The 21113-nt window shown below is 41.5% G+C and overlaps 1 protein-coding gene across 11 annotated transcripts in view; it reads right to left on the reverse strand.

The window, feature by feature from the left end:
• Window positions 1-20803, reverse strand: part of FAM153A (family with sequence similarity 153 member A) — a 54696-nt gene extending 33893 nt beyond the window's left edge. For 2 of the 11 annotated variants that reach the window (XM_078332942.1, XM_078332943.1), the window contains exons 1-8: window positions 20711-20803; window positions 18304-18438; window positions 14971-15083; window positions 8912-8936; window positions 6098-6147; window positions 5576-5600; window positions 3313-3343; window positions 1389-1453 (exon numbers count right to left, since the gene is read on the reverse strand). In XM_078332942.1, the coding sequence (XP_078189068.1) occupies window positions 1389-1453; window positions 3313-3343; window positions 5576-5600; window positions 6098-6147; window positions 8912-8936; window positions 14971-15083; window positions 18304-18438; window positions 20711-20741 (475 nt within the window). In that variant the 5' untranslated portion in view covers window positions 20742-20803. Of the gene's footprint in view, window positions 1-1388; window positions 5601-6097; window positions 9485-12725; window positions 15107-18303; window positions 18439-20710 lie in introns of those variants that run through there. The other 9 variants (XM_078332948.1, XM_078332949.1, XM_078332950.1 and 6 more) reach the window with 8 other exon arrangements.
• Window positions 20804-21113: the final 310 nt, after the last annotated feature.

Here is a 21113-nt window from a genome sequence, read left to right on the forward strand (position 1 = left end):
TCTGTATGTTTTACATTAACGATGACACTAAAACCCACTGTATAATGTACCTACTGAAACAAACCCTGGGCAAGTTGACCATTCAGACCATCCAATAATGATAGTATCTGGGATCTGAATAGGTTTTCATTCTTCCACATGCACACAGAAGTGCTGGAACAACTTGATATAGTAAGGAATTATGCTAGGGCACACCACAGCTGACTGTTCAATATACCTACACCAACACTGGGTTATGCAACCATTGAGACTAACAACAATAGACAGTGTTTGGGATTTCCATACATTTTCACGCTTTCAGGTGCACCCAGAGATGCTAGGACTCCCTGGCATAGTAACGAATCATACCAGGGCATTATGATGATTCCAGTGCAGTAGAACATAACATCATCTTTTCCCCCTCTCCTGAGCTCACAATTGCCTGTTCCATTGAGGAGACAAAAACATAAAATGTTCACCACTGCCTCATCTCTGAAGATGGGAGTATATAACTAACCTTCACATTCAGATGTGGTAGAGGATGAAGGGACTTATTTATGAAAGTGCAGTGGTGATAAAATTTGTTTTTAGAACGTTAATCTTTGTGTTGTGCATTGCACATGTTTTCTGGGGGAAAGCACACACACTTTCAAACACATCCACAATCACTCCATGGAGACTCTCTCGCTTATACCTCCTGACCCTAATGCACACCATCTTATTCTATCTAAATGATGCTCCTGCTTCCAGAAACTAGAGATCATCTCAAGTTCTTTAATGGACTCTCCATTGTTTTTACACCAAACTGCTCAAACCTCATTTCCAGCAGGAAGCTCCCACCAGATTTGTTTTCCAGCAAACGTAGACTAGAAAGTACCACCGTTGTCAACACTAAGATTTTTCCGTAGCAAAGGGGTGATCCCAGAATACATACCGTCATTCAATAAAGTTGAGTGTCACTGCATTTAGGAAAAAAGCAGGCATGACCCTCTTGCCTGACTATGAGGGTCAGGCATGCTGTGTCTTGTGTGCACAGGTTTTGCCTTCACTTGGGGACATTACAAAACCAGGTGAGAAATACTGGTAGAGGCAATAGCCCCAATGCCTAGAAGATGTCTTTGGAAAGGCACAATGTTTTTATCCATGATGCCATGATGTTTCCACTTTATTTTCATCAAATTCACTTTTTAAAAAAAAAAAGTATTTATACTGAAAAAAATATGCTTCCTGCCACACAGTTTGTAAAAAGCTGTCAACTTATGGATGCCATCTTGAATCATACTTAGTTGGAAAAAAAATTCACTTTGCATTATCCCACAAAGAAAGGGTCATCTATAATGTATAGTGTAAGATTTCCATATTCTAATTAAAATGAACAACAAAATACCCATTTCAAAGAAAGACTTTACCTTGTAAATGGCTATAACTTGTTCTGTTGAATTTATCCCAGGAAGGTTTTCTGCTAGAACAAATTCTGTATGAAGAAAACAGAGTAACAATCAACACATTGTTTCCACCAAAGGAGCCACTCTGGTGGCCTTGTGTGCTGGCCTGTGTTGACAAGCTGGGGTAACAGCACACGTTGAGCTGCTGCTGGCCCATCCCGCTTGGTGGTAAAGGCAGGCAAATGGGATCATAAGAAGAGCCATGGACAATGAGGCCTTGGTCCTCTAGCTGAAGCAAGCTCCTCAATGTGAGATAGCCCATCTCAAGCAGGGTGCACCACACAGGGCAGGCCGTGCTTCCCTGCAGCATTTCAGGGTTCCTCCTTCCTAAACTGACCTGAGCTAACTTGCCCTCCCTTCGTGATCCCCTCGAGGTCATTTGCTCCTCAGGATCCACATGTGCTACTGCTGTGTCCCTCTTAGATCATTTCGTACTAGATAAAAAGCAACCTTTCTTCAAAGAGGAGACTTAATTCCAGCCAAAATATTCTATGTATTCACTAAACTTTTGTTTTAAAGAAGACTATATCAAGACTTGAAAATACTCGATTATCCTACCATGCTCTTGCTGGCACTGACTCCAGCACTGGGACAGTGCATCCTTGGGAGCAGCAGCTGGGAGTTCTGACCGTCTCCAACCCAGCTGCACAGAAGATTCCAGCAGAGATGAGTACCAGGACAACACCTACGTATTTCCTTCAATTCTTTTTTGAGATGGAGTCTTGCTCTGTCACCTGGGCTAGAGTGCAGTGTTGTGATCTCGGCCCCCTGCAACCTTCGCCTCCCTGCAACCTCTGCCTCCCTGAGTCATTGGGACTACAGGTACATGCCACCACACAGGGCTACTTTTTGTATTTTTAGAGACTGGGTTTCACCATACTGGCCAGGCTGGTCTCAAACTCCTGACCTCGTGATCCACCCGCCTCAGCCTCCCAAAGTGTTAGGATTACAGGTGTGAGCCACTGTGCCTGGACTTTCCTTCAGTTATTTGGTACTGTGTCTTGGGTTTGTGCTGAGCTGCAGCATATGTAAAACTTGTGGTGATTATCTCATTAAATATAATATGTCTGACTATTTTCTGCTTTTGACCAGGAGCTGAGAAAATAATCCAGCACTGCAGCCAAAATCCTGACCTCTCAATGTCTGTTTCCCACTTCTGACCACACCAAAGTCCACTGTAAAATGTACCTATTCCTACACCGAGTTATGTGATGTTTGGGACAATCCTGTGAGAGTGACAGTGTTTGGGATTTCTGAAGGCTATCAAACTTCCATATGCACACCTAGGTGATATAACTCTCTCACATAATGACAAATTATACCAGAACTATGTGATTACTTCCAAGTAGTAGTGGTGGCATCAACCTTCCACCCACTCCTGAGTTCATCTCTGCCTCTTCCACTGAAGAGATAAAGAGCTTGACAATCTCATCTCTGCACTATCTCCATCTGATTACTGGAGACATTAAACTTACCTCCAGCTACAGATGTGGTGGAGGATAAATGGGCTGATTTACATAAGGTGTGCAGTGGTGATGAAATCTTTATTTACAGCATTCACCTTTGTGTTGAACTGTGCACATGGAAACATGCTTTCTGGAGAAATGTACACAAACTCCCAAAGACATTCACAATCACTATACACAGACTCTCACCTTATAACCCCCACCTTGAGGCATCCCATTCTATTTCACAAAAATGACACTATGGCTAACAGGAACTATAGAGGAGAGCCACCACTCTTCAATATACTCTTAATTTCTGCCCAAATCTTGTTTACCAAAAGGAAGCTCTAATGACAGTGCCTCATTAGACAAAGCAGGCAAGAAAGTGTCACCTTTCTCAACACCAAGATTTTTCCTAAGCAAAATGATCCCAGAATACGTACTCATCCATTGGGTAAGTAAAGATGACTCTTCCTGCATTAAGAGAAAGAAAAACACTGAGGGTAAGATTATGCTGCGTCCTGTGTACACAGGTCTTTTTCCTAACTGTTACTAACAGGCGCTATTAAAAAACCAGATGGAAAATTGTGGTGGAGGCTACAGCCCCAAACATAAAGCCTGGAAAACACTTGTGGAAAGGCACCAGCTTTTTGGGCAGGATTTTCAAGTTTATTTTGGTTGTAAATTCATAATTTTCAAGAAAGATTTTCCCGGGCTGGGCGCAGTGGCTCAAGCCTGTAATCCCAGCACTTTGGGAGGCCGAGGCAGGTGCATCACGAGGTCAAGAGATCGAGACAATCCTGGTCAACATGGTGAAACCCCGTCTCTACTAAAAATACAAAAAATTAGCTGGGCATGGTGGTGCGTGCCTGTAATCCCAGCTACTCAGGAGGCTGAGGCAGGAGAATTGCCTGAACCCAGGAGGCGGAGGTTGCAGTGGGCTGAGATCGCGTCATTGCACTCCAGCCTGAGTAACAAGAGTGAAACTCTGTCTCAAAAAAAAAAAAAAATTTTTCTCCTGAGGAAAATGCTTGCTGACATAGTTTATATGAATTCTCATTTTACATTTTCCTACCTAGAAATTCACTAAGTCATCTATAATGTACATGGTAAGATTCTCAAATCTTTATTCAAGTACAATAAAAAGAAACATAGGAAGATAAATAAAATATCCCTTTCAGACAAAGGAAGAACTTTTACTGTGATAAGCGAGAGGGACCCCTGAAAGGGTTCCATATGGGGACATGCTGCAGGGTACTCTTGTTGATCTAGGAGACATAGGGCAAGTGTCACCACATGGATTCTACTGAGGAAATCCCTTGCGTTATATTGGGTGGTGTGGACAGGAGGCTGGCTTATGAAGGTGAGTTATAGCAGATGAAGCTGTAGACCCATCCTCCTCATCTCACTCTGTTGCTCACGCTGGACTGGTGTGGTGTGATCTAGGCTCACTGCAACCTCCACCACCCAGGATGAAATGATTCTCCTGCCACGGTCCCTCAACTAGCTGGAATGACTGAAACCCACCACCACGTGCAGTTAATTTTCATGTTTTCAGTAGAGACAGTGTTTCGCCATGATAGCCAGGCTGGTCTCAAACACGTGACCTCAAGTAATTAACCCACCTTGGCCTACCAAAGTGCTAGGATTACAAGCACGAGCCACCACACCCAGCCTGTTCTCTGCTTTTAAACAGGAGCTGAGGAATAACCCAATCACAGCAGCTTGTAACCTCTCCATGTGTGTTTCACATTTCTAACCACAGGAAAGTCCACTGTAAAAGTTACCTATTCTAATTCTGGGCTATGTGACCATTAAGACCATCCCATAATGATAGAGAGTGCTTAGAATTTCTATAGGCTATTGTACTTCCACATGCACACCTAGGTTCTCAACGTCACTGCTAGGGTGATGAGTTATACAAGGGCTGTGTGATGAATGCAGTGTAACAGCCCACAGCATCAACCTTCCACCCATTCCTGATTTTGCACTTCCCTCCTCTATTTAGAAGGCCATGAGTTTGGGAAATTTATCTCTGTAAAAACTGGATCTGAGGAGTGGATACATTAAACTTACCTTAAGCTACAGCTGTGGTGGAGAATGAATGGGTTGATGTATGTAAAGTGTACATAAATCAACTATTAAAAAAAGTAATACTTGTGTTGTACTTTGAACATGCATAAAAATTCCCAAGGACATTCACACCCACTGCACATAGACTCTCTCTCCACCATACCTCCCAAACCTGAAGCACACCACCCTCTTTCATGTAAGCAACAACTTCACAAAAACACTACAGAAAGACGGTACAATTCCTTACCAAACTCTTAGTGATTTTTATACAATACTGCCTAAAACCTCTTTTCTGTTAGGAAGGTTCAACCAGATAAATTCTGTAACAAAACGCAGGGTAAAAAGTGTAATCATTCTGAAAAACTAAGGTATTTCCTTAGCAAAAAAGTAATCCCTGGGAGTGTAGGCAAGAGGGAAAAGATCATTAGTACAAATACCTAGTGCATGTGAGGCTTAAAATCTCAATGATGGGTTGATAGGTGCAACAACCAACCATGACACTTTTATACTTACATAATAAACCAGCTCTTTCCACACATGCATCTCAGCACTTAAAATTAAAACCACACACACACTGAAGGTAGGATACAGTGGCTAATGACTGTAATCCCAGCACATTGATACGATACTTACCAGCTTGCTGCAGTCCTGCAGCCTCCTGTAATAACAGAAAATAAATTGCTATGAGCATCAGACCATGCTGTTCCCTGACTTTCTTGCACTTGGTGACATTAAAAAACAAGATAGAAACAAGTGTTCAATCAAAGAAGCCCAAAGGAAGAACAGAGCACATCGACTATGCTAAAGACAAGGTTTTCTTGGATGATGTTTTCTTCCAACCATGTTACTTGGCCATTAAGCGATTTTAGTCCCCAAAAGAAAACAAACCTGCTAAGGCAAAAAACTTGTGACCACAGAGTGTGTGGTTGATGCTGTCATTTTCTCTCACTGTCTTGAATCGAGTCTCACTCAAGAAGAGACTCTGGTTCAAAACTCCCCCAGTCAAGGAAATTCTGTAAGTCAGCTACAATTTATATGGAAAAATTCTCATATCTTATATAACATTTTCTGATGTTAATTCAAGAAAATAAAGTCAAGAAAGCAATCGTTTAACTCAGACACATCCTGTGGCCTGACATTCATATCCCATTGTACCTTGTCCCCTGCAGCATCCACGGAAGGGTCCTCCTGCTGAAGAGCAGGCCCTAGAAAAATGCAAAGTGACTGTCAATACCTGCTGTTGTTGCTCATTAACAACTCAGGGGCATGCTACGATGTGAGTAAAGGAGGAGGGTGGCAGGAAAAGGACAGAAGCAGAAAAGAAAGGGAATCAGGGCCTTTGGATTTGTAGCTCCAGGATACCTGGAATAGTCCATCACAAACATGGCACACCAAACAGGGCAGGCTATGTTTCCCCGAAGCTTCTCAGGGCTCCTCCTTTCTAAACAGACCTTAGCCATCTTTCCCTCCCTTCTTCACCCCTTTCAAAGTCATTTCCTCCCACAATTCACAAATAGTGCTACCCTGACTATGACCCCATCTACAAGATTTTCTACATGATAAGGAACAAGCTTGACTCAGATAAAATATTACATTCTGGCCAACATATGCTATTGTATTTATTTTGTCTTTCTAACAATTTTTATTTTAAGAGATAACAGTGCTACTGTATTTATTAACCCCTAGTAAAAACTTAAACCAACATATGAAAATATTCAGTGATCCTATCACTTGAAGATAACTGCTACTTAGCATGTGGTATTTGTCTTTCCACTCTTTATTTTCATCACCTCATGTGTGTTAAATGGGGTCTACTGCTGATCATACACTGGTTCCAGGACTGGGACAGCCCTTCGTGAGTGGCAGAAGGTGTGATGCTGATGCTCTCTAACCCAGCTGTGAAGAATCTAGCTACACAAGGACCACCTGTCAGGTGACTGCCAGAAGCTATTCATTGTGCCACGAAACGGAGATCAAGCTGGGTAACTACCCTCAAGTGTCTGGCCTAACCCTCAGGATCATCCCTACTGATCATGTCCTCCCTGGGCTAAGTTGAACATTTCAGGAACTCACTCCTGTTCACTGTCTCTCACTAATTTCTGGTGGTGACCCTGCCATTGACACACAGAAACATGGAGAAGACAAGAAACAAAGTAGCTCCTCTTAAAAAGCTCTTAGAAAAACGGCTACCATTCAGGCCAGCCATGAAGTTGGAGCTCAAGTCCACCTTTAGATGAGGCTTGAACATTCCAGAGATGCCCAGGTAATAGTGTAAAACTCACTCTCCTGGTATAAGCCTTGGCTTCCCCTCCACCTTCATGGCGTTTCTGCCCTCATGCCTTTCTTCTATTCCTCTAAATCATGTATCTTGGCAGGCCCTGGTCAAGGCCACAGCCTGCTCTCTCTCTCATAGAGCCCACTGGGCAGCTGTCTATGAATCATACATCCACAATGTTGCTAACTCTGATCTCAACCTTTAATCACTCAGAGCAGAAATCCCACCGGGTACCAAACAACAATAACAATAACAAAACAAAACCAAAACAAAAGCTAAGGATGTTCTAGGGATTAAAGAGGACCTAGGGATATTGGGTTACAAGGAGACGGCTTCTGAGGTTAACAAGAAACATTTGAAAATCACAAAAGCCTCAGTGTTTTTAATTTTGGGATAAGTACTGACACCTATACAGCAATAAAATTCAATTTATATACAATAAGTTTCCACAAAATGCATACTCCAAGAAAAAACTCAAGATGTATCAGTTGCTATTCATATTCATATTTAACCAAAACCCACTGCTTTCCCTTGTTTTTTGCAAGAATCTTGAGAGGCCAACAAGAACCACTGTCAAGTTTGGGTTCAACAGGAACCTAATGCAGCCTCTGTAGTTCCACAGCCGTGTTTGTTTTTGCCACCTGCAATGCATGACCACCCTTAATCCTGCTAGGAAGGCAAGTGCTCACCAGGCCTCTCAGACCCTGTGCAAACCAGGTGGTTCTCTTTTCCTGTTGCCGTGTTTCTAGGCAAACACACAGCAACAACAACTAGGCTAAGGGAGAAAAGGCAGAAACTCTAGATGACCTGGCACTATTTATTCTGGGACATGTTAGCTGATGTGCATTATGATGCCTGAATAAATAAAGTTGGGGTTATTTCACCCTACCCCTGCTTGCAGGCTCCTCTCTTCTCAGTTTCCCACCAGAACTGGCCATAGCATGAGGCTGTGCCAGGGTCTAAATGCACAGAAAGGAGCCCCAGCCAACCCTCCCTGCTCAAGATGGGCCATGGATGATCAACTTAGAGGGCCTTGGTAGAAAAGGCTTGTGAAGCATGGAAATGGCTACAGTGAGCCACACCAATGCCAGGAGGAAATAGAAAGGCCTGTGAACAGGTGAGGTTTATTTGAAAACCAATTAAAGCAGGGAATTGATAATGAAAAAAAAATAAAATGAGCAGATATCCTGACACAGTTCTGTTTTTCGGTACACCTTGAGAATTGGCCTGGGTGTTGACAGAACTTCTTTTAGGTTAATTAAAGTGTCCTTTGCATGCAATCAACTGCACACATCGTAAGCTTACAAGTTGATTTTTTTCCTGTGCCTATAGTGAGACTGCAATGGTGACGAAAATCCCTGCAGAGAATGTGAACACTAGGAAATCTGGAGATGTGTATGTACGGAAACCAACACACACAACCCAAGACACAGTGGCCATGGCACCGCATGAATTCACAAAAGACCTGGGCCAGCCCCATGCATAGGATTCCACCCCACCTTCAGAGAATGCAGTTACTCCCAGAGACTTCAGAATGTGGCCATTGTTTCTCATCTGGTAAAATCATTTCTCCCACTGCTGCCTAAGTTCTCATTCACAACAGGAAGCTCAACTCAGGAAAGCCAGGGAGACAGTGCCACATTCCTCATCTTCTGGATTACTCATCAGCATGACAGGAGTTCCCCAATACTTACCAGCTTGCTGCAGTCCTGCAGCTTCCTGTAATGACAGAAAATAAATTGCTATAAGCATCAGGCCATGCTGTGTCCTGACTTTTCTGTAATTGGTGACAAAGAAAATCAAAATGAAAAATAGTGTTCAATAAAACAAACACAAAATAAGAACAAAGCAAACCAACTCATGCTAAAGACAAGGTTTTCTTGGACAATGTTTCCTTCCAAACATTTTGCTTGGCCACTAAATGATTTTAGTCCAAAAAGGAAAACAGACCTGCGAAGGCAAAAAACGTGTGACCCCACAGTGCATGGTTGATGCTGGCATTTTATCCCACTGTCTTGAATCAAGTCTCAGTAAAGAAGAGACTCTCACCCAAAGCTCCCCCAACCAAGGAAATTCTGTAAGTCATCTACGATTGATATGGTAAAATTCTCATATCTTATATAAGACTCTCTGATCCTAATTCAAGAAGATAAAGTCAAGAAAGCAACCATTACACTCAGACACATCCAGTGGCCTGTCATTCATATCCCATTGTATCTCATCCTCTGTAGCGTCCACAGAAGGGTCTTCCTGCTGAAGAGCAGGTCCTAGAAGAATGCAAAGTGACCATTAGCAAATTGGTGGTGTTGCTCATTAACAATTCAGGGCCATGCCACGATGTGGGTGAAGGAGTAGGGTGGCAGGAAAATGACAGGAGCAGAAAAGAAAAGGAATCAAGGCCTTTGGGTCTGTAGCTCCAGACCACCACAATGTGAAATAGTCCATCTCAAACATGGCACACCACACAGGTCAGGCTATGTTTCCCTGCAGCTTCTCAGGGCTCCTCCTTTCTAATCTGACCTAAGCCATCTTGCCCTCCCTTCTTCATCCTTTGCAAAGTCATTTCCTCCCACAATTCGCAAGTGGTGCTGCTCTGGCCATGACCTCGTCTACAAGATTTTGTACTTGATAAGGAACAACCTTGCTTCAGAGACAATGCTGCATTCTGGTAAACATAAGCTAATGTATGTATGTATGTATTTATGTATCATTGCAGCACTGTTTACAATAGCAAAGACCTGGAACCAACCCAAATGCCTAACAATTTTTATTTTAAAGGATAACAGTGCTATAGTATTTTTAACCCTTAGTAAAAAGTTAAACCAAAATACAAAAATATTCAGTGATCCTATCGTTTGAAAATAACCCCTACTTAGCATGTGGTATTTTTCTTTCCAGTGTTTACTTTCATCTCCTCATGTGTGTCACATGGGGCCCACTGCTGATCATACTCACACTGGCTCCGGGACTGGGACAGCCCTTCATGGGTGGCACAAGGTGCAACACTGATCCTCTTTAACCCAGCTGTGCAGAAGAATCTTACACAAGGACCACCTGTCAAGTGACTGTGAAAAACTATTCTTTGTGCCACCACAGGGAGATCAAACCAGACAACTACTCTCAAGTGTCTTACCTAACTCCCAAGTTCTTCCCTGCTGACCATGTCCTCTCTGGGCTAAGTTGAACATTTCAGGAACTCACTCCTGTTCACTGTCTCTCACTAATTTCTGGTGGTACCCTGCCATCAACACACAGAAACATGGAGAAGACAAGAAACAAAGTAGCTCCACTTAAAAAGCTCTTAGAAAAACAGCTACCATTCAGGCCAGCCATGAAGTCGGGGCTCAACGTAGCCTTCAGATGAGGTTTGAACACTCCAGCCACGCCCAGATGATGGTGTAGAACTCAATCTCCTAGTGTTGCACCTTGGTTTCCCACCCCCCACCTTCATTTTTTTGTTGCCATCACTCCTTCTTTCTATTCCTCTAAATCATGTTTCTTGGCAGGCCCAGGCCAAGGACATAGCCTGCTCTGATAGAGTCCACTGGGCAGCTATCTATGAATTCTTAGAGTCTGAATATCACTAACCCTCATCTCAACCTTTAATGACTCACAGCAGAAAGCCAACTGAGTACCAAAAATCAACAACAACAACAAAACAAAATAACAAAAGTAAAGGATATTCTAGAGATTAAAGAGAAATAGGGGAATTCAGTTATGAGGAGATGGCTTCTGAGGTTAATGAGAAACATTTTTAAATTGCAAAAGCCTCGGTGTTTAAAATGTGGGATAGGTACTGACGCCAAGGTTCCACCAAATGCATATTCCAAGAAAAAAAACTCAAGCCATACTTGGTTCAGTTGATATTGATGTTTAAGAAAAACCTACTGCTTTCACTTGTTTTTTGCAAGGGCCCTCAGGGGCAATCAAGAACCTTTGTCAAGACTGGGTTCAACAGGGACCAAAAGGAGCCTCTGAGGTTCCACAGCCATGTTTCTTTTCCGAAACCTGCAATGCATGACCACCCTCCATCCTGCTACGAAGGAAAAGGATCATCTGGCCTCTCAGACCCTGTGCAAACCAGGTGGTTCTCTTTTCACGTTGCTGTGTTTTGGAGCTGAGCACACAGCAACCAGGACTAGGCAGAGGGAGAAAAGACCAGAACTCCATATAACCCTGGCACTATCTATTCTGGGCCACATTAGCTGATGGGCAGTATGAGGCCTCAATGAAGAAAGTTGGGGCAATTTCACCCTACCCCTGCTTGCAGGCTCCTCTCTTCTCACTTTCCCACCAGAACTGGCCATAGCATGAGGCTATGCCAGGGTCCAAATGCACAGAAAGGAGCCCCGGCCAACTATCCCTGCTCAAGATGGGCTGTGGATGATCAATTCTAAGGGCTTTAGTGGAAAACGCTTGTGAAGAATGGAAATGGCTAGAGTGAGCCACTCTAGTGACAGGAGGAAACAGGAAAGTCTGTAAATGGATGAGGTTTATTTGAAAACAAAGCACAGCAGGGAATTGTGCATGAAAAAAAAATGAGCAGAGATCATCACACAGTTCTGTTCTTTCTTTTTTTAATTTTTTATTGCATTTTAGGTTTTGGGGTACATTTGCAGAACGTGCAAGACAGTTGCATAGGTACACACATGGCAGTGTGTTTTGCTTCCTTTCTCCCCTTCACCCACATTTGGCATTTCTCCCCAGGCTATTCCTCCCCAACTCCACCCCCCACTAGCCCTCCCCTTTTCCCCCCAATAGACCCCAGTGTTTAGTACTCCCCTCCCTGTGTCCATGTGTTCTCATTTTTCATCACCCGCCTATGAGTGAGAATATGCAGTATTCATTTTCTGTTCTTGTGTCAGTTTGCTTAGAATGATGTTCTCCAGATTCATCCATGTCCCTACAAAGGACATGAACTCATCATTTTTGATTGCTGCATAATATTCCATGGTGTATATGTGCCACATTTTCCCAATCCAGTCTATCATTGATGGGCATTTGGGTTGGTTCCAGGTCTCTGCTATTGTAAACAGGGCTGCAATGAACATTCATGTGCATGTGTCCTGGCTAATTTTTCTATTTTTAGTAGATATTGGGTTTCACCATATAGGTCTTTTCTTTACTTGTTGACATTAAAGAAGCATATGGGAGATAGTGGTTGAGGCAATGGCTCCAAAATAAAGCCTACAACATAATACTGGAAAGGCACAAGATTTTTATGCAAGACTTTCAAGACTGTTTTGGTTGTAGTTACAATTATTTAAGAAGAAAGATTTCCCCTAAAAAAATGTTTGCTGCCATACAGTTCTTAACTGAAAATGTTATCTAAGAATGTCATCTGAGATCATTTCTTACCTGGTAATGAACCCTCACATTTTCCCACCAAAAAATTTTGTAAGTCCTCTATAATGTATGTGGCAAGATTTTCATATGTCAAATCAAATAAAATTTTAAAAAAGCAAGAGCAACAAAATTTCCATCTTAGACAAAGAAAAAAAAACTTACCATGTGAATGCCTGGGACAGCCTCAGATGAAGGCTCCTGCACCAGGTCCTCATTGTGACTTAGGAAACACAGAGTAACTGTCAGTATGTATATTCCACTGAAGGAATCCCTTAGGCAACCTGGGGTGTTGGGGACAGGGGGCTTGTGTGTGTGAAGGAGGTAGGTTAAGAACAGAAACTTGGCTGCCACTGGGACACCTTCCTTGGTGATGAGGAAAGGCAAATGAGACTCAGGAAAGCCACAGATCAGGGCCTGGTTCTCTGGCTAAGACCCCCTCGCTACTGTGAAATAGGCAGTGTTCACACAGGGTGACACACAAATGCACTGGTGATTTCATGACAGTGTCCCATCATCCCCCTGTGCATTTTGAGGCCTGGTAAATGTCCTTTTTTCGTTCTTGAAACGTTATGTCATTCATCTCTCCTGGATCTACATATGCTCCTCCTGCACTTATCATCCATTTTATTGGCTTTAAAATCATTATTGTGGCCAAAGTACATAATAGTATTATTTTGATAATCAAGTGCACACTTCAGTGGCATTAGTGCCATTCACAATTCTGTGCAGTAAACTAAAAATAATCCATATCCAGATGTCTTACTTTCCACCTTAGGAAACTAGAGAAAAAAGTGTAGTGTAATGTAAACCAGGCAACCTCCCTCCCTCCAAATATAGTAGTATTTGCAGAAATCAATGTAACAGAATTAATTAGAAAAAGAACACAACACCAAAAGCTGCCTCTTAGGAAAGATCAATACGATTGGTAAACCTCCAGCCCGGCTAATCACAAAGAAAAGATAGAAGACACGATGTACAAACAAAGGAAAAAAAAAATGAAAAAAGACACAATGTACAAATAATATAATTAAGAGAGAAATTATCCTTGATGATCCTATGAACATTAAGAAAATAACAACAGAGTAAGTTGAACAAATCTATGCCTGCAATTTTTTTAGTGCAGGAGTGAAACTTTATTAAAAACTTTTAGAGGATTGACAAGAAGCGCAGTACCCTTGGAAGAGAACCAAGCAGGCAACTTGCGAGTTTCAAGTGTTTATGCCCACAGATTTTCTAGCTTAGATGAAATAGACAAATGCCTACAAAGGGAGCAACTACCATAGCTACCCAAAGGAGAGACAGATAGTCTGGGTAGGCTTCTATCTATTATAGAATTAAATCACTAAGTAATAACTTTAACAAAACGATTTTACAGTTGAATTCTACCTAACTCTTATGATAGAAAATATAGTCTTACCAGCACGTGATCAGAATTCTACATATTTACCCAGCTGAATTTAGAAATTATGTTCATCATAAAATGTGCCCAAGAATGTGGGCAGCTTTATTCATATTTGTCCAGATTGGAAGGAGCAGCTGAAATGATTTTCAGGAGGTGAATGAACCAACTGACACTGTTTGACAAACCCAATAAGGTATTATTCACTGACAAAAAGTTTTAAACTGTTAAGTTTCAAAAAGATATACAAGATCGTACATGTATATTGCTATGTAAAGTAAGTTAGTCATGAGGAGGTACATACTCTATGATTCCACCTGTATAAAATTCTGGAAAAGGAAACCTATGCAGGCAATAAAATCATCCATGGTTTTCAGGAATCATCAGGAAGAAAATCAGGAATTAATAGGTGCAGCACAAGTCACGTTTAGGATGTGAAATTATTCTGCCAGGGTAACAAAGGACATTGTGAGTTTGTCAGAACCCATAGACCGGACAACACAGAATGAATCTTCATGCTAACCCTAGACTATTACTAATAAGAATGTACCACTATTGGCACAGTCATCATCACAAGTGTTACCACACTCACATAAGATGTCATCACAAAAGGGAACCTGAGGAAGGTGAGTATATAAAAATTTTCTGTACCACTTCCTCCTTTTTTAGGTTAATTCAAAACAGTTTGAAGTGACGTCCATTATTTTACAAACCTGGCAACATTATCTCAGAAAAACATTCTTTTTCCTTAATATTTAACAATCAGCAAAATGTCTACAAGTTGAACTCAGGTGTTCTTTATTATTAAAAATAAACCCAAATCAGGAATAAAAAATATACACCTTTACTCCTGTAGTTGTAGCACTAGTGATTGACTTAATACATTTAAATTTGCACACATAAAATAAAACTATAGTGTAGCAATTTTATAATTGTCTGAAATGAGAGACAATGAAGAATCTAGAAATCGTATCATGAATGAACTGAATGACTGAATTTCTATTGTACCTTCCATTGATGCAACTCTAGGGCGTATACAGCTGGGAAGCCAGTGATGGAAAATTCCCTTCTTACGCTTGCAGTGACAAACAGTGGATGCTTCACTGATCCCTGGATCCACTCTCCCGTCGTGGATGGAACATGGAAATAAATTAAAATAAAGATAGCTGTTGATATTTTGCTGCAGAAGATCAGATAAATGAACATTTATTTATTCACAGCTTAAATGTTTGATCCCATTGTTCATCTTCTGCAGAGCAAAGCCCCCTGAATCTGAGTTGGGCTTCAGAAAAAACTTGCACTGTGGGTTTCACTTGAAACTGCAGGCAAATACCTGTATTGAGATGAGATATTACAGAAAGGTAGTATATTGGGATGACCAAGAGCATAGGGTCTGGTACATAAGATAGGAGCTCAAGGCCTTCTGAGAAGCTGCTTAAACCTGAGGAAGTTCTATAGACCCCTCTGTGCCTCCACTCCCTGGTATGAATGGGGAAATGTTGATAATGGCCTATGTTATGTTAAAAGGGTAAAAATAGTGAAGCAGACATAAAGCCTTAACAAGGTGGGTGCTTCTTAAGTGCCATAAAGTGCTTAACTATTTTATGCCTGGAAGAATAAGCCAAGCCCTTGGTAGTGGTAAATACAGAGAAGGCGCTTAAGGGACTCCAGGACAGTGGAGGATAAAATTCTCTTCATTCTTGACATGGGTCCATGTTTTAGGAATTGGGAAAAATTTATGTTCTTTCCTGTGATGCCCACATTGGTTCGGAGAGATGGGCAGAGCAGGAGCTGCCACCCAGAGTTGACAGTTCAAGAAAGTGAAATAAAGAGATTTGAAGCTACCTGCCTTGAGTCACGATGCTGATGAATGATAGATCTTAAACAAATATTTGGTTGGTTTTCTGGGGACAGAGATCCCTGAACACCTGAGGCCTCTAAATCATAACCGGGACCCTGAACCTGGAGCATTTACCACTCCCTTTCTGAATCCTCCAGCACCAAGGGCTCTTCAGGAAGGCTGATGTCCTGGAAGAGGTGGCTGAGTCCAGAGAAGAGCTCAACCCATTAAACAAAACTCTTGTTTCTTGGTTTTAACTCCTAGGCTAAAATATGGCACTTTCCTGCAAACAAAGCCTTTTTGTGGAACAAATTTAAATGTCTGTTCATCCTACCCAGAGCCCAGAACTGTCATCTGTCTGGCAGTGAGCACCCCTCCATGATCAATTGACCACACAAAGGGACTAAGTTCTGCTTGGCTCTCAAGCCAGTTCAGAACTCAGGATATTCCAAACTACCTACCACCTGATGGCTGTGCCAAGAATAAACTTCCCTTTAACTGAATGACCCTGAATAAGCAATTAATGGGAATTAACTGAAAATGTGGCACCCAAGTTGGTGTTTAAGTGGTTTCTTCAATATTTACTCTATGGAAGCCAAAAAAAAAGAAAAAAAGAAAGAAAAGGCCAGGCACAGTGGCTCAGGCCTGTAATCCCAGAACTTTGGGAGGCCAAGGTTGGTAGATCACAAGATCAGGAGTTCAGGACCAGCCTGGCTAATATAGTGAAATGCCGTTTCTATTCAAAATACCAAAGATTTTCCAGGAGTGGTGGTGGGTGCCCGTAATTTGAGCACTTTGGGAGGCTGACACAGGTGGATCATGATGTCAGAGTTCAAGACCAGCCTTGTCAAGATGGTGAAACCACATCTCTACCAAAAATACAAAAAGAGGCCAGTCATGGTGGCTCATGCCTGTAATCCCAGCACTTTGAGAGGCCAAGGTGGGTGGATCACGAGGTCAGGAGATCAAGGCCATCCTGGCCAACATGGTGAAACCTCATCTCTATTAAAAATGCAAAAATTAGTGGGGTTTGGTGGCAGGAGCTTGTAGTCCCAGCTACTCAGGAGGGTGAGGCAGGAGAATTGCTTGAACCTGAGAGGCAGAGGTTGCAGTGAGCCAAGATTGGGCCACTGCACTCCAGCCTGGCAACAAAGCGAGACTCCATCTCAAAAACAAAATGAAACAAAACAAAACAACAACAACAAAAAATTAGCCAGGCATGGTGGCACATGCCTGCAATCCCAGCTACTCGGGAAGCAAAGGTGGATAACTGCTTAAACCTGGGAGGAGGAGGTTACAGTGAGCCAAGATCACACCACTGCACTCCAGCCTGGGCGATAGAGTGAGACTCCATCTCAAACACACACACACACACACACACACACACACAAACAACCCCCAAATACTGGTAGAAACTAAACTTTTCCTTTTGTGATCTAGGAAACACAGACTGTCCATATGTTGATTCCACCAAAAAAAATCCCTTAGGTAACCCTGGGTGTTGGGGACAGGGGGCTGGTGTCTGTGAAAGAGATAGGTTAAGAACAGAAACTTAGCATCCATGGTTATCAGGAGTCCTCAGAAGACAGCATTAATAGGTGCAGCACAGGTCATGTTTAGGACATAAAACTATTCTGTCTGGGAGATAAATGACATCATGAGATTGTCAAAACTCACAGACCTGACAACACAGAGTGAAAGTAGATGTTAATTCTAGTGTTCCATTAGTAAGAATGTATCACTATTGGTTCAGCTGTAACCTTGTAACAAGTGTTATCACATTCACTTAAGATGTGATCACAAAAGAAAACTGAGGAAGGTGAGTTTATGGAAATTTTCTTCCCTAATTTTTAGGTTAATTCAAAACAGTTTGAACTGACATCCATTAATTAAAATACCTGGCAACACTGTCTCAGGAAAAGATTCTTTTTACTTAATGTTTAATAATCAGCAAAATGTCTGCAAGTTGCACTGAGACGTTCTTTACTATTAAAAGGAAATCCAATTCTGGAATGGAAATGCACTTTTACTCCTAGTACTAGTTGTTGTCTTTTTTTTCTGTTTTCTTTTAAACTAAGTCTTGTTCTGCAGCCCAGACTGGAGTGCAGTGGCATGATCTAGGCTCACTGGAACTCGCGGGGAGGCTTCCCGGGTTCAAGCAATTCTTCTGCTTAAGCCTTCCGAGTAGCTGGGAATACAGGCGTACACAACCACACCCGGGTAGATTTTTTTTTTGTATTTTTAGTAGAGATGAGGTTTCACCTTATTGGCCAGGCTGGTCTCGAACTCCTGACCTCATGATCCACCCTCCTCAGCCTCCCAAAGTGCTAGGATTACAAGCATGAGCCACTGGGCCCAGCCTAGTGATTGTCTTAATACATTTAAATTTGCACATATGACATAAAGAATATAGCATAGCAACTTTATAATTTTCTGAAACATGAGACACTGAAGAATCTAGAAACCATATCATGAATGAATTGAATGAATTTCCACAATACCTTCCACTGATGCAACTCTAGGGCATAAACGGATGGGAGGCCAGTGACGAAGAATTCCCTTCTTAGGGCTGCAGCAGCAGACAGTGGATTCTCCAGTGAACCCAGGATCCACTTCCTGTTCCTCGATGCAACATGCTAAGAAAGGAATTAAAATGAAGACAGTTGTTAATATCTAGCTGCAGAAGATTAGAGAAGTTGCACATATAACTGTACAGACATTACCTGTATTGAGATAAGACATTACAGAAAGGTAGTATATTGGAGTCACCAAGAGCATAGGGTCTGGTACATAAGATCTCAAGGCCTTTTGAGAAGCTGCTCAAACCTGAGGAAGTTCTATAGAACCCCTCTGTGCCTCCACTCCCTGGTCTCAATGGGGAAATGTTGATAATGGCCTGTTATGTTACAAGGGTAAAAATAGTGAAGTGGACATAAAACCTTAAGAAGGTGGGTATTTCCTAAGTGCCATAAAGTGCTCAATTATTTTATGTCTGGAAGAATAAGCCAAGCCCTTGGTAGTGGTAAATACAGAGAAGGCACTTGGGGGACTGCCCCCAGAGCTGACAGTACCAAGGAAGTGAAATAAAGAGATTTGAAGTGACCTGTGTAGAGTCAGGACACTGATGAAAGATGGATCTGGGACAAGTATTTGGTTGGTTTTCTCAGGATGGAGATCCCTGAAAAACTAAGGCCTCTAAATCATGGCCTGGACCCTGAACCTGGAGCTCTTTGCACTCCCTTTCTCAATTCTTTTGCACCAAGGACTGTTCAAGAAGGTTGTTGTCCTAGAAGAGGTGGCTGAGTCCAAAGAAGAGCTCAAATCATTAAACAAAACTCCTGTCTCTAGGTTTTAACTCCTGGGCTAAAATATGGCACTTTCCTGCAAACAAAGCCTTTCTGAGGAACAAATTTAAATGTCTGTTCATCCTACCCAGAGCCCAGAACCCTCAGCTGTCTGGCAGTGAGCACCCCTCCATAACCAACTGACCACACCAAGGTACCAAGTTCTGCTTGGCTCTCAAGCTAGTTCAGATCTCAGGACATTCCAAACCAATTGCCACCTGATGGCTGTGCCACAAATCAAATTCCTTTCAACTGACCCACCCTGCAAAAGCAGTTAATGGGAATTAACTGAAAATGTGGCCACCCAAGTTGGTGTTTCAGTGGTTTAGTGAATTAAATATTTAACCCTCAATGTCTCACTGGTTATTGTTCTACACACCCATCTGAGCAGCCTGGACTAAGGGCTGCCTGAGAGTAGGCAGTGTCTCAAGAAAATATATTGAAATAATGTAGAAGTCACATGTGATGAGAAGAGTACTCAAACTTATTTAGACATAGTGTTCAGCCATGAGTTGACATTAGAGAAAAGTAAACAAAATTTAGTAACTTCAATGGAAAGATACATGGCTCTTACTATCAGCATGAGATGTTTCCTGTTCATAGGAAACAATTCACAGATATCAAAAAGCTTGTGGGGAGGGGGGCAAGGCAGAAGTTAAAGCTGCTGCTGAAACTTTGAAGGAGACAGTTATCATCCTAGCCAAATAAAAAGATCTAGGTTTTCAAGGGGAAGAGAAACAGAAGGCAATGACGTGTGACCTGTAAAGAGATGTGGTACAAGTTGAAATTCTGAGGCATAAATATGAGAAGTTCTAAAAAGAAACAGATTTGAGAATAAACAATTATTACCTCTTGTAATCTCATTAAGAACAAATTATTGTCTAAAGAATAGTCTGCTTTTTAACCAAAGTTTTAGTTTTGCATTAGTGTATTTTTAATATTATAGCTAATTTTAATAAGACCTTATGAACCAATTTATCTAATGCCAGGCAGTTTCACTGCAAGGTAAAATTTTCATAAATCTTATATGACCTCTAATAACGTTTCCTATTTCTTAACTGTTTATGTCCTTTTATTGGATTTATCTTTTAAAAATTTTTTAAATTAAAAGAATTCCTCAAAACTTCTATATTAGGTAAAAGTGTTTCCCATTATGAAATTTATTTTTATTTTCTAAAAATCTCCTATTTTAAACTGCTCTAATATTTGTTTTCAGATTTTGACATCTGTATTCAGAAGACTTTGGTGTTTCATGGAATGTCTCATACTGTATTTGGTATCAAGTTTCTGATGAAGGCAGTGTTGTGTGTCTTCTCTACTCTATGGAAGTATGTGTAAAAAAAAATTGGTGTGGGAAATAGTACTCATTCCTAGAGAAAAAATTATATAAAACATGATAGAACGAAAAATATAAACTGAGTAGTAAAACTCTAAAGCATATTTATAAACCTGTAGACAAATAGGAATTGGGGAAATTTTAAAAAATCAGAATGACATTTAACATACAGGAAAACTGGCCCATCTGAAGAAATTACAGTCAGGAGATAGAAATGAACATACTTACCTCTGAGACAACAGTTAGAAGCATTCCCCATCCTGCGAGCCAGAGAAAATTTCCAAGCTGCTTTTACCTGCCAACTTTGGTTGCCAGAATAGCACCTGAAATCAAAGGCAAGACCTACATCATCAGATCACCTCAGCAACAGGTCACCATAGAATTTGTGTAAGCATACATGTCACAATATGGGGGCCCAACTGCTTGATCTAGACCAGACCATTTTCACATGGACAGGGGGTCACATAGACTGCATGTTTCATTTCAAAACTGAATCCCAGACCCACAATATTATTCTGTGTGTATGAAATAAACATTAAAGGAAAAAAATGATTTGCCTCCCAATATATATTTGATGGCAAAAATTTCAGGGTGAAGAGAGGAGAACCTAATACACGAGAATAAAGGGAGA

Source organism: Callithrix jacchus, chromosome 7, assembly GCF_049354715.1.
Source record: "Callithrix jacchus isolate 240 chromosome 7, calJac240_pri, whole genome shotgun sequence".
Lineage (NCBI taxonomy): Eukaryota > Metazoa > Chordata > Mammalia > Primates > Cebidae > Callithrix > Callithrix jacchus.